Source organism: Camelina sativa, chromosome 4 (genome assembly GCF_000633955.1).
Source record: "Camelina sativa cultivar DH55 chromosome 4, Cs, whole genome shotgun sequence".
Classification (NCBI taxonomy): domain Eukaryota; kingdom Viridiplantae; phylum Streptophyta; class Magnoliopsida; order Brassicales; family Brassicaceae; genus Camelina; species Camelina sativa.
The window spans coordinates 12,850,116-12,863,561 of record NC_025688.1 but is presented as its reverse complement, the minus strand read 5'-3'; the positions used below and the strand labels follow the sequence as shown (position 1 = coordinate 12,863,561).

The 13,446-nt window shown below is 32.5% G+C and overlaps 2 protein-coding genes across 2 annotated transcripts; one reads left to right on the top strand and one right to left on the bottom strand.

Moving 5' to 3' along the window:
* LOC104780385 (DDB1- and CUL4-associated factor 8-like) lies at positions 33 to 2,357 on the bottom strand. Its single transcript, XM_010504878.2, has 5 exons — positions 2,241 to 2,357; positions 1,549 to 1,800; positions 1,303 to 1,446; positions 499 to 1,203; positions 33 to 402 (listed from the first exon to the last, which is right to left on the bottom strand). The coding sequence occupies exons 1-5, from the start codon at positions 2,349 to 2,351 to the stop codon at positions 175 to 177; spliced, it is 1,440 nt and encodes a 479-aa protein (XP_010503180.1). The 5' UTR covers positions 2,352 to 2,357; the 3' UTR covers positions 33 to 174.
* Positions 8,375 to 9,514, top strand: LOC104780383 (dof zinc finger protein DOF3.2). Its single transcript, XM_010504877.2, has 2 exons — positions 8,375 to 8,507; positions 8,590 to 9,514. The coding sequence occupies exons 1-2, from the start codon at positions 8,484 to 8,486 to the stop codon at positions 9,295 to 9,297; spliced, it is 732 nt and encodes a 243-aa protein (XP_010503179.1). The 5' UTR covers positions 8,375 to 8,483; the 3' UTR covers positions 9,298 to 9,514.

The window sequence follows — 13,446 nt, the reverse complement described above, 5'->3', positions numbered from 1 at the left end:
TTGTTTTTATAACGAGATTTGCTTTGGTCGTATCTTGGAAGATCACTAATTTCTTGTTATTATTTTCCTTACTTATTAAGAATTACAACACGCAAGCAAAATCAACAAGTATTTGAAACACATGGACCTGGAATCTATCACATTAGTGGAGGACTTAGCACACTAGTTGAGAACTTAGCTTACAATACATTCTCTTTCTGAAGACTCATCTTCGTTGGCTGCTAAGCTTGCGATCAATTGAGCTTCATGTCCTTCATCACTGTCAATATCAGCTGAAACGTATCTTCTCTCTGTAAACGCTGACGTCTGACGTCTCTGTAGCCGGAGAACGTGCATAATTACATCAGGAGTCAGTGTCACCCTCGACTGGTCTTCTCTTCCCACTCGGTTCGATTCCATCACCTGCATTTCCCACAAAACACAGATTCAGTGTTTGGGACATGGCTCAACATTAAACATTTGGTTCAGAGGAGATGTGATCTATCTAGTAGTTTTTACCTTTTCGATCTTTTCAGGTAGAGAAAGTACATTGTTTGACATTGGCGTCCAGAGCTTAACACTCTTTTCAAACCCACAGGATGCAAGAAACGGTATGTGTGGGTGAGACTCAAGCTGATTCACTACTCGTCTATCACCCAACATAGCCCGCACAAACTTACCACCTTTCTTCTTCCATATAAAGATGTGACCACAGTCTGAACCACTCGTCACATATTCATCATTTGGACCGAAAAAGTTCACTCCTTTAACTGTTTGTGCATTGCGGTGTCCTGTATACACCTGTGGTTCTTCCATTTCTTGCAGTTTCTCTGGAGAGATAGAAACCGGCGACGAACCATAACCCATGTGTTTCTCAAACAGGTAAATGAGCTCGTCGTTGTAAGAGACTAGTAGTTCTCCAGCTTTGGAATATGCCAATCCTGTGATATGAACACTGTTGGTTTCCCGAAGATGACGGGGACAAAAAATGTTCACAGGTGCGTCTGGTAAGATGTGGCGACATACTGGAGATAACTGTCCTCTTCTAGTGTCGTAGACTCGTGCGTATTCATCGGAACCCCCAACCGCAAGATAAAATGAGTTCCTCGGATCTATCGCAATAGAATTCAATCTGATCCTACTGCTAGAGTGATGTCTCCTGCAGCCTTGCGTGAACGGAGAGGAATACAAAACCATAGTGGCACTGTTGCTACGTATATCAAACTGCCCAAAAGAAAAGTAAACAAAGACAAGTTACGTTTGAGTTTTCAAAAGCCAAACACTAGGAATACAATGGAGCATGAGAGAGATATAGAGACCAACATGTTGAACAAAACCATCTTCACCACAGCTGTAGAATACATTAGGATCTCCAGGCAAAACAGCAAGCTTATACACGCGACCATGGTGCCTCCCTAGCCTTTTTGTCTCCACTTTGCCATTTTCTAGGATCTGACCAAGTCTTACCTGCAAAAACAGAACGAGACACCGAATGATTTAACTAGGTACAGAAATCAAAAAGCAACAATGCTGGAGAGTCTTAAAAGATTTTTGAGATTACAAGCATACTTGTCCATCAGCACCAGATGTTATGATAGTCCGGTCATCTGTAAAAGGTATGAACTTAGCCTGAAACACATTTTCACAGTGACCAGAGGGATACGACAATGTCTTGCTTCCACTCAACCAGTTCCAAAGCATGATCTGTCTATCATCAGAACCCGAAACAAGAACATCGCCAGTGGAATTAAATTCCAAAGCATTCACACATCCCTCATGCCCATTTAACTTCCCGTAAAGATCTAGTTTCTTCACTATCCCCTGAAGTAGCCAAATAAAACAGTACAGTTCAATCCTAAGAGTCTTTAGACAAGTCTTTGAATTTAGTTCGGATTGTCTCACATACATCCTACAAAACACTAATCTAGAACTTGTAACAATCCATTGATTCAAAAGCTTTCGACTTTAACACAAGACCTCTCACTTGAAAACAACAACATAAGCATCACTAACTTGGTATTTAAGAACTACTAAGATCCATGATTCGAAACACAAATCCAGAGACTGGGAAGACTTTATGATAAAAATGACATAACTAATCAAAACCCACGATTCCTATACGAATTTTGAGCACGAAATACGAAAACTTTACTCTTCCCGAGTTACAAAAAGTCTCATTCGAAAAACAGAAACAACCAAGAGAGGTTCAAGATCGGAAGAATAGAGAGTGATGGAGTAGTGAAGAAAACAAAATGAGTAACCTCAGAAGCAGAGATACGACGAGAGATGGAGCTCGAATGAAAGAAACCAATCTCTCTGTTGAATAGCTCCGTGAAGCTATCACCGATCTCTGTGTTTCGACGTCTCGCCATTGTACGAAGTTTTTAAGTCTCTATGCTTTTTTTGTTTTTTTTTGTATAAATCGTGATTCGTAATCAGGCATGAACATCGTGCCGTCTACATTACTCGAAATGTGACGGCTTGTTGTTTTTACCCACTTCAAAACGGCATACATGCGAAGGTACTGTAACTTATATAATCTTCTTCAATTGGAACCATTTGATATTGGCAGAAAAATAGATTTAATAGGATAAATAATTAAATATTATTGTTTAAAATGATACTTTATTTCCTTCTAATTTTGTAACCAAATTGTTAAAAAAATTAAAATTAGTCCAAGGAAAAGAAAGAATCAGCAAAGAAGAAAACACACATATCATTACGAAGTCAAACGAAACTATGATATCTTCTTCCACGGGTTGCAGAACTTTGCGAAGCAACATTTTTCAAGAAGTAAAATGTTATATATGTTTGATCTTTACTCACATAAAACAATAAAATTTCTCAACATTTAACATTCGAGATTAGGTAATAAGACATAAAAGTTTGGGCCTTACCAGTGAAACAAGCTTAGCACATATGGGGAAATATATACAGATTACAGACCTGGCCCAGATGTGAAAATCAAAATTTGTAGTGAAGCCACCATCTCCATGGTTCATTTGGTTCATTTTGTTTTATTTTGTTCAGTTTGTTTCAGTATTATAAGTTACACAAATTTGAATTTTCTAAATAATATTTCATTATTTTTGAGAAACTCTTTACCCTTTACCATTGAAGGATGATAAATTATAGAACAAGTTAAGGTTATCTTAACTTTAATTTTTTTCTAAATTTATATTTTTAATAATGGAAAAAAACTATAAGGGTTTCTCACCATTGGAGATGGTCTAAGAGGTTTTGAATCAACTTTTCTAAGTTTAAAAATATTAAAAGTAAATCAAAATGCCCAACAAAAAAAAGAGAGTTGGTTCTAAATGTAGAGGTTTTGGAAGGTAACCAACTCTAAGGTTTTGGAATCAAAATTTTAGTTTTGTATTTATTTCAATTATAAAAATAAATAGAACCTCCATATTTGGAACCATGGTTGGAGATGGTCTAAGACAGTCTCTTATTCTATATACAGTTTTCTTACAATAAAATATCCACAAATTTGTATTTCTTACAATAAATTCCAAGTTAGACGGTGTAATATTTAACACAATTTGGTAAAATAATAACTTAACCTCTTTTTTTTTTTTGAAAATTTTGTGTAAATATATGGTCTCATCGATATCTTAATTAAATTAAAGAAAAATAGTTAATAGCAACACCGAAAAATGTTTATATTTTATGATTCATTTTCTTTTAGAATAAGTTGGCAGTCAAGAGACCTAGCTACTAAAAGCTAGTATAAGCTAAAAAACACCATACTGATTCTCTAGCTAAATATAATCAAAGCCAGAACTATGTACTTGAAAACTGTTTTACCAAATTCAATAATATATTTACTCTTCGTAATGACAAAATATTTTTGTTTTTAATAGTTATGACTTATAACTAACCTAGTGATTGTTATGATTGATGAAAATGCGACTTTGATCATCATCTTAAGTTTGAAAGCATAGACTTATATATAACGGATCGTATTATATATAAGGGATTCATAAATTCTATGAAGACGAGAATATATAAGAATAAACAAAAACTGATGTCAGGAAAGTGAAACGAATAAAAAGCAACAGAAACATTTTTTTATAAATAAAGAAATTAATAACGTATGCATGGGAATCTTATAGGCCTTTGATGCTTTGCTTGAAGATGGAGTTAAGTATAGATGCACGTCGCTCTGGAATTTGCGCCTCAAATCTTCGGTCCGATCCACTTACTTGTTTTATAGTATATGTTACCCCTTTTTATATAATGCATTAGCATTAGTTAATTGTTTGTACTTGCTTACTTGTGACCTAGTGTAAGATGACTGTTCAAAAAATACCCGAATAGAAATTTATATATTATAAATTATGAGGTATATATATATAAAACCTGCACAAAACATATTTTATACAAAAAGAAATGTTAAATCATCTATGAAAAGACATAAGATATTTTGTTTAACATCCTTCTACAAATTTCATGATCACGACAGAAGAAAAAAAACAAAGACAAAACGAGCTAGGAGTGAAGAAGCGATGTCACAGCAACAGCACCTGAGGGGATTTGATTGGGATTTATGAACGATCGTTATACGCTACTAACTTACCAGTACGGTAATGATGAGAAATCCACTTGGAGGTACAATATAAAAATAAAAATAAAAACAACATAATAGGAAAAATTGAGAAGTGGGTTGGTCTGATGAGTTTTGAACCTTGCCTTGACTGAGAGACCACATGCTCATATCTCTCAGAGCTTCTGGGATCCCCACTTTTGTTTCTTTGTCTCATTCCTCGATTTCTTCAAAGATTCTTCTTCTTTCGTCACGTGTCGCATTCTTTAGTCTCCATGCGGATCTACTGAATTTTTTTTTGACACTATGGGTTTTATAACGTGAGCTTAGTGTTTATTTTCATTGACAGTCATTTGTCCAAACCCCTGATTGATTATTCATCAACAAATTTTATAGTAATCACTCCATCCAAAACAAAGATGAATGCAATTATCATACATTTTAAAACTTAAAAAAAAAATGAAACCTAACTAGAGAAAAAAAAATATATACAAGTATTTGAACGGGATAGAAATATTTTTATCCTATAACAATATTTTTGATTAATGAAATTAAAGAACTTTAGCATACATGTTCAAAATAAATATGAAATGGTCATCATAAGTTTGTTTAAACTTGAGCAACAACCCACAACACAAGGAGGGTCCAACTGGCCGGAATGTAATGATCACCATTCCTTACTCGGATACCAATCATTGTGTATGAATCACTAATTTTAGTGGTAGAATATGACAGCCTGATGCAACACATTTATTCACCTCAATTTCCAAAGTGTTATCAAAATATATATCAACTCAAGGGATGTCAAAAATATGTGTAATAAACCCAATATATTATGAATGTAACAATTTAACAAAAGAACAAAAAAAACAAAAAAAAACTCAAGATTAGGTGGTACTCATATAATAAACATTTCGTTTGCACAACAAAAAAAACCATGTTGTAATACGTACATGCATATATATTAGTATGTAATTTGGTTGTGGATAATGGGTAATCCATACCCATACATGTCTTTTAGACCAAATCTTGGTCTTCCTATAAGTCCCTTTTACGAAAATCGATGTTTTGTGTCTCTACTGACTTTAACTGATAGGGATATCATGGGCTACACATTGTCCGGCCAAATCTCTGCTTTTACATTGTCATTTTTGTTCCGTTTGAGAGAAGAATGTGTTAAAATTATAAAAAGGAAAAAAAATTGCATGTGTTTTTCAACGATCATGTTATATGTTAGAGGTGGAAATAGATTTGTTTACATAAAGAATATTCATTAAAACCAAGTAACCATTGAATTAGGTACCTCGAGGGCCAAGTAGTAGTTGATTAACATAAAGTTTTTTGAAAAATTCAAAATAATTACACTTTAAAGTGTTGTACAAGGGGATTTAACAAAATAAACCTTGGAATATGCGCAATAGTAGATGACGACAAATGATGATTTAAGTATAGTGAATGACTTAGCTAGAGAAGCTTGAGTCTGCTCAAAGCAAGTACAATGCTATGTCCCTATGTGCATGTAGCTTGTATCACTCTTGGTAAAAAGTTCGACTCACCACTAAACCGCTAACGCAAGTTTAAGTTACACCTTTAATAAACGATTGGATCATCATGATTGGTGATTTTGATGTCGTACAATCGATGTGAAATTGTGACATATAAAAAATAAAGAAAATTACTATATAGAATATAATAACTTGCGTTGACAATTTCTGATGATACAAATTTATTCGATTAGGAAATGCATAAAACACAGTCCTTAAAAAATGCAATTTTTTTTTTTAATCCTAACTATACAATATACACAAAGAATCATTATAAAACCATAATATACAATATTAATGCTCTCTTTTAATATACACTTGCCATCATGTACAACTCAAGAGTTTGAACCGTGATGGTGGTTTGCTAAACGTTACATCCAACAAATAAATCCAACAATCACATCTTCAAAATTACAAAACGTAAACTAGTACATGCAAGAATTTTAAAATAATGGACGCAAAAGTCATGAACCACATGTGCTGCAGACACATAGATATTTGTGGACCTCGGCTCCTGATCAGTCCTCACAGAGAAAATGTGGTCCAGGAAATGATTAATCATGCACCAACTATAGTTATGTAGTATTATTCTACCCTTTCAAGTTTCACCCAACATTTTGGAGAGTAAAATATTAAACTTAACTGTGACTAAACTAAAAAAGAAAAAGAAAAAATTAAAAAAGGAGAAGAAAATAGAGAAATATTCTACTTTGTCACACTTAGGACCAGCTTGAGGGAGTGGTGGGATTCACGCGAGAGTATAAATTTTTGACTAACTTAGAAGATGAAGGTGGGTTCCGCGTGGTGACAACTCAAGAAGAATTGTGACACAAAAGAAGAGATCAAAGACACATGAAGATGGGTGCCTCAGAAATGGACGTCGTACAAACAACCAATTCTGATACATCATAGTACGGTCCTCGATCACACTTCTCATCATTTCTACAGAAACAAATCTGACGCCAAAGATATATGTGTATATATATATATATAAACACATATAATATTTAGTAATTGCATATTGTTATTGGCTCATTGTGTTAAGAATCCCACAAATTTATTATTATCTTAGAAACCCTATATAAGGATCACAATAGTTTAGTTTTTGTATTTAGAAAGTTTCGAACAAAATCCAAAATAGATGCAAACACATATCTTATGACTATTTCTCATGTACATCACGAGATTCACGACCACATTCGAATTCCAATATGATGAAACGTAAAACTATTTTTTGATCCGAGAGTACTAACTTCGTTTGGTAGTTTCAAACAATATTTCCCACATCATCACATGTAATGTACTCAATATATAAAATTTGTACATGATAGAACAATCTATATCAACATGTTTTTGTAAATTTACGGAACACATAGTTATATTGTAAAGTGAAGGATGTGGCTCCATCACAATTATAAAAAAAATCAACGTGTGATGATAATGAAAAATCTTCTTCGCTCACAAGATCTCGATATCGCAATTATATACATATATATAGAGATTTTATTATTAATATGATACCATTGAAGAGCCGATGAACAAGCATAATTTAATTAGAGACAACTAGTCTTAATATCAATGTTCGGTCGGACCGGTCCAACCGCGACTGGTAGACATTCCGGTCTGGGTTACCTCTAAAAACTGGACAACTAAAAATTCACAAAAAACGGAAAACTCCACTAAAAACCCGTGAACCGGTGGTTGAACCGGCGAATCGGACCAACGAGTCAGTATCAAATTAAAATATTTTATTTTTATCACATTTCAAACTCAAACAAAATTAAAATTAAATGTTGTTATTTATAGAAAAATCACTTAGTTATTTTATCTAATCATTTAAAAATGTAATTTTAGTTCTTTAGTACTTCATTATGTATCTTTTGTTCATAGATTTATAGAAAAGTAGATGTTATATTTAGAAAATATAAACAAACCAGTAAACTAATTTACCCGTTGTTCAATTGGTCTGACCGATTGACCCAGTGACCCGAAAGATTTCTGGTTCACCTTTCAGTCCGATATTAAAAAAAATGCTTAATATACTTTATATATCCAATCTAAATGAAAATTTAAAAACAGGGTCTAGCTGTAAATCAGAAGTAGGCATGATAAATCTTTATTTTTAAAAACGGCTTCATGGGTTCACATCTCATGCTAAGAGTTGGATCACGTTATTCCCTCATACGGTAATAAACATTTATTAGTAACGTTAAAACATTGAAACAATATAATAATATTGAGGTAAGCCACCAAATTGTCTAGCTACTTCCACATTATTTTTCTATATATAGAGAGATAAGATGCTTGGCTTTTCCTTTATCTCCACTCTCCTTTTCTCCTTTATCTCTCTTCGCTTTATCTCAGTCTCAATCTTCTCTACATTTCGAAGAAGCTTCTCAATTAGTTGAGATATGGATTACTCTTCGATGCATCAGGTACTAATTTTACATCACATTATAACTGTTTTGTTAGAGAATTGAGTTTTGATGTTCATTTATATTTGTTTTTTTTTTATAGAATGTGGTGGGAGTATCTTCTTGTTCATCACAAGATTATCAGAACCAGAAGAAACCATCTCAGGCTACTAGGCCAGCTCCACCGGAGCAATCACTGAGATGCCCTCGTTGTGACTCTACCAACACTAAGTTCTGCTACTACAACAACTACAGTCTGTCTCAGCCTCGCTACTTCTGCAAATCTTGTCGGAGATATTGGACCAAAGGTGGGATCTTAAGAAACATCCCAATCGGTGGTGCTTACAGGAAACACAAACGCTCCACTTCCGCAACCAAAAGCCTCAGAACAACCCCTGAACCGACGACGGCCCACGACGGCAGAACATTCTCGACGGCGAGTTTCGGCGGTTATAACAATAACATTAACAATGAACAGATGGATCTTGGGTTAGCATTTGCCTTGCTGAACAAGCAACCTCTAGGGGTTTCTTCACATCTAGGGTTCGGAAGCTCTCAGTCCCCAATGGGCATGGATGGCGTGTTTGGGACCACAAGCCACCAGATGCAGAACGCAGGTTATGCGTTTGGGAATGGTGGAGGCGGTTTGGAGCAGATGGCGACAAGTGATCCAAACAAAGTCTTGTGGGGGTTCCCCTGGCAGATGAACATGGGAGGAGGAGGAGGAAGTGGTCATGTTGAACAGAATGACTCAGGGCGAGAGGTTTGGAGCAGTACTGTCAACTACATTAATACTGGTGCTTTATTGTAGTCTATCTACTATAAAATAAATCATTTTCATTAGTTTGGGGTTTGGTTAGGGTTTGGATTCTGGTCTTCTTGGTTAGAGAAAGGGATAATTTGAGTTTGGGGTTAATGGTAAAAGATAATAGATATGGTGTTCTTCCTTCGAAGATTTTCAATTACTTGAAAAATGAATTTGTGTTTTTTTTTTTTGCTTTGGTTCTGATCGTTTTCTTTTTTTTGTTGTTTTTTGGTATTTCTCTATGTTTTTTTTAGAAGAATTGAGCCAACTTTACTAAATTACCTACTTCTTGGTTAAATATTTAAAGTTTAATTGTAAGAACATTGATATTACACAAATACGCTTTTTTAACCATATACAGTAGATGAAACCATAACATGCAAAGAGTAAAATGTACTACGTATAGCATACATGAGGGAAGCTCCAATATAAAATCTGGCTTTTTAGTCTTCAGTTCGAACTTCTTCATATAAAAACTTTTTATCTTTAAGCCTAACAAATGGACCAAAAGAAAAACTAAAATTGGACCAAAGTGAAAGCAATATTCTCTCGATCGGACCCAAGCAAAATGTTTGATCATAACTTGTATGAACGTTTTAGAAAATTTCAGTATATTTATATCGTATTTCGAGGTTTATAAGCTTAATTTTATATTGTGTCGTACTGTCGTTCGAATGACGATGAAAAATGTATATTATGTATTTATTACACAAAAATATATCTATATATATATATCAGCCAACCAGATCCAATTGGAAGATTGTGGCGTGACAAAATCCTCGTAAGAATGGAACAAACTGCCAAAGTCTTTTATTAAAAGGATATGATTTGTTTTGAATCCCCAAAAACGGTTTTGATTTTGATATGTTTGTTGCTATATTGTCTTTAGTGGTGTGATGGCAAGATCATAAAACAAAACAAAAACCTTATTCAGATAAAAAGAAAAAAAAATTAAAAAATGCACCGAGTAAAATAAAAAATCTTTTTGTTTAAACCCCAACCATGACTTAAAAGTCCAAAACACCACAAAAATGAGTAATAAACTAATAATAATAGTATAATATACTTACTTCATGATTGCTTGTCAAAAAAAAAAAAAGGTCAATCAAAAGAAAACAAAATTTATTAGTTTAATTATATGAAGAACGTAGCAAATAAACGATTCTTAATTCCAGTATGGAACTCTGTAAACATCACAGAAATCAAATTAGAAACGTTCTCAAACTCGAGCATTTAACACTTTTTACAATTGTATTTTTATAAATTCAAAAATATTTCTGGGCGATGACAAATTCTACTAGTTTCCTTTGATGTGCTCTCATTTTAATTTCCTTAATAAAAAAAACATTTTCATTGTATTTTATTTTTTTCTTTTTGTTAAAAAGCTTATGCATTTAAACCATTATTCGATATGCGTGTTATTTTAACAGTTTTATCGAATGTCTTCGAAGTGACATTGATTCTATAATTAATAAGTTTATTTTCGTCAACAAAATAGAGAGTTTATTATTATATGTTAACATTTATGAAACAAAACTAGTATAAGATATTCATATGTAGATAAGTAGATTGATTAAGAACCCATGTTAATTATGTGAGCTACATGTTCGATTGTTTGCAAAAACCTTAAAATTCAGTAAGACTATAATAAACCAGCCATGAATATGATGAAATTGTTAGTTATCAAACTCAAACAACTTCAAAGATAATTTTTGTAGCCCACTGGGCCCTTATTAGGCCTAGGAAACGAGATGCTAAAAAAATCATTCCCAACCAGCTAAATCGAAACAGAGGTCAATGATGTCGATGACCCCATCATCTTAAGCAAGAAGTGGGTTGCCTACGTTCAAACAAAAAGAAAAAGTCCTTAATAATCAGTAACTTCAAATGATCAAAATACAAAATGTTTGAAACTTGTCTCTATACAGAACAACCTACGAACTATTTAAAGAAGTCCAATCTAACAGTACCGCTAGCTGAAAGATATGGTGAGCTGCCTATAACTCATCAGACCAATTAAATCAAGTGTCTAAGATCAGAATCAGATAATTCGCAATAAGCTCTCCTCACTTCAGCTCACAGGTCACAGCCCCCGCGAAAATACGAAGATGGCCTCCATCTATGGTTTGAATGGAGAGCCTAACTCTCTCTTTTATAATTTCTGTTTACAGTTTTAAAATCATTCGAAAGAAAGAAATGCATACAATATAACAATAACTTTTTGTTTATTAACCGATGTAGCAGAATCTAGGATACGGACAAGTAAAACAATGTAACCGTTGAGACATATTTTTCTATTTATAAAAAATGTAACCGTTAAATACAAATTTATTTATCGTAAACTATATAGATAATTAGATACATTGTGAATACTATTAATATAATCAGTTAGGTCGGTGGACGTGATTTATATTCAGTTGACTATTTTAAGAAATGGACGTTATGACAACCCACTTTTGTATGTGTTCCATGCAAATTGATTTGAAACGAATAATTTACAAATACTGGAGAAAAGAGAATCGATTCCTTTGTATTGTCGCATTATTCTCCTACACGTCCGTAGCCTTACATATTTTTGTAATTGTTTTCTTGAATAAGCCAAAGTGTAGTAGCTATGAAGCCCCTCTCATTTGTATTATTTACCTAATCAGACGACGTCATATATCTTTTAGTATAAACAGTGTCGCCTAAAACGGTAGGCGCTCATAAACAATAAAAATTATCTTTTAAACGTTAAATTTAGATGAACAAATTCTAACTTTGTATAAATGTATTTTCAAAGTCTTATTTATTAGCATTTATAATTTATGATGATTTTGTTTAATTTATTTTATTATATTATATTTATAATGTTTATGATGTAAACACTTAAACCGTTTAAAACCGTTTAAATTTTAATTAGTTTTGCAGATTTAGACGCTGAATTGCTGCTTATTTAATGCCTAACACTCTATTAGATATAAATAGCTTAATCCGTGGGTGAATTGAATGACTATTTTTAAATAATTAAAAGCCATTTGGAGTAACTTACAAAATAACAAAAGTACTAGATTAAGACCCGTACTAGAGCACGAGTTGAAATTTATTTTATTTACATTGTAATTTTTTTTATAAAATATAATTTATGTGATTATTTTTAAAAGTTTTTTTGGATAAAATATTATGTAATAAAATCATATGCTAAATATGATGACTTGAAAAAGATACTTATTTTGTAAGTTTTATATTGTTAATGATTCTAGATAAGTAACCGTGCTATAACACTGGTTAAAATTTTGTATATTTTCTATTTTAAAAGAAAATTTTAATATGTTGTATTAGTTTATATACGTGAAGTTATTTCAACAATGTATATTCTACCTCATGACTTGAATGTCATTATAAGACATAATTTTGTGAATTTGGTTTTTAAAAAGCGAGTTATTATATTATGAGTAATTTAATATATTGTTATACTTTTTGTTTTATTATACTTGGTTTTTTTAAATTCTTTCACATTATAGTGACATATTATTGACATTGCTATAACAAACCAATTTAGAGTATTTATAGTTTCTAACTTTAATTTTTTGGAAAATCGGATTTATTTTCCTTTGATGTACACACAATTAACCTTTTTTGTTGGCAAATCAATTTAGGGTATGACTGGTTCAACCGCAGCGTTTGCGACTGCGGTTGTAGGAGATTGCAGCTACGGTTGTAGGAGATTGCGGAAGCGGGTGGTTGTGGTTTCAAGCGTTATTAAGCGTTTTGAATAACTGGTTTAACGTTTTAAAATAGGTGTGTTTGCTGGAGTTTTATGAATGGTTGACTAGCGGGTGCAATAGTGGTTAAAACACAATAAATGTAATATATAATTATATAAATGTTTTAAAACACCAAAATTTTTATTAAACTTGATTTATAATTCAAATTCATTAAAAATTACTAAAATAATTATTTAGAAACAAATAAATTTTACATTGAAGCGATAGTTGAAAAGAGTCATTGGTGATTTGTTTTAATATTTTTCATAAATAATCTTATTTTCTTAAATTTCTGATGAAATGTTATATTTATTTAGATTTTTTTGAACTTATGTGCGATGTGCCATTACATTTACATCAAGTTTTCCGAGTTATTGTTAATTGGAATCTTATTTTCTTGTATAACTAT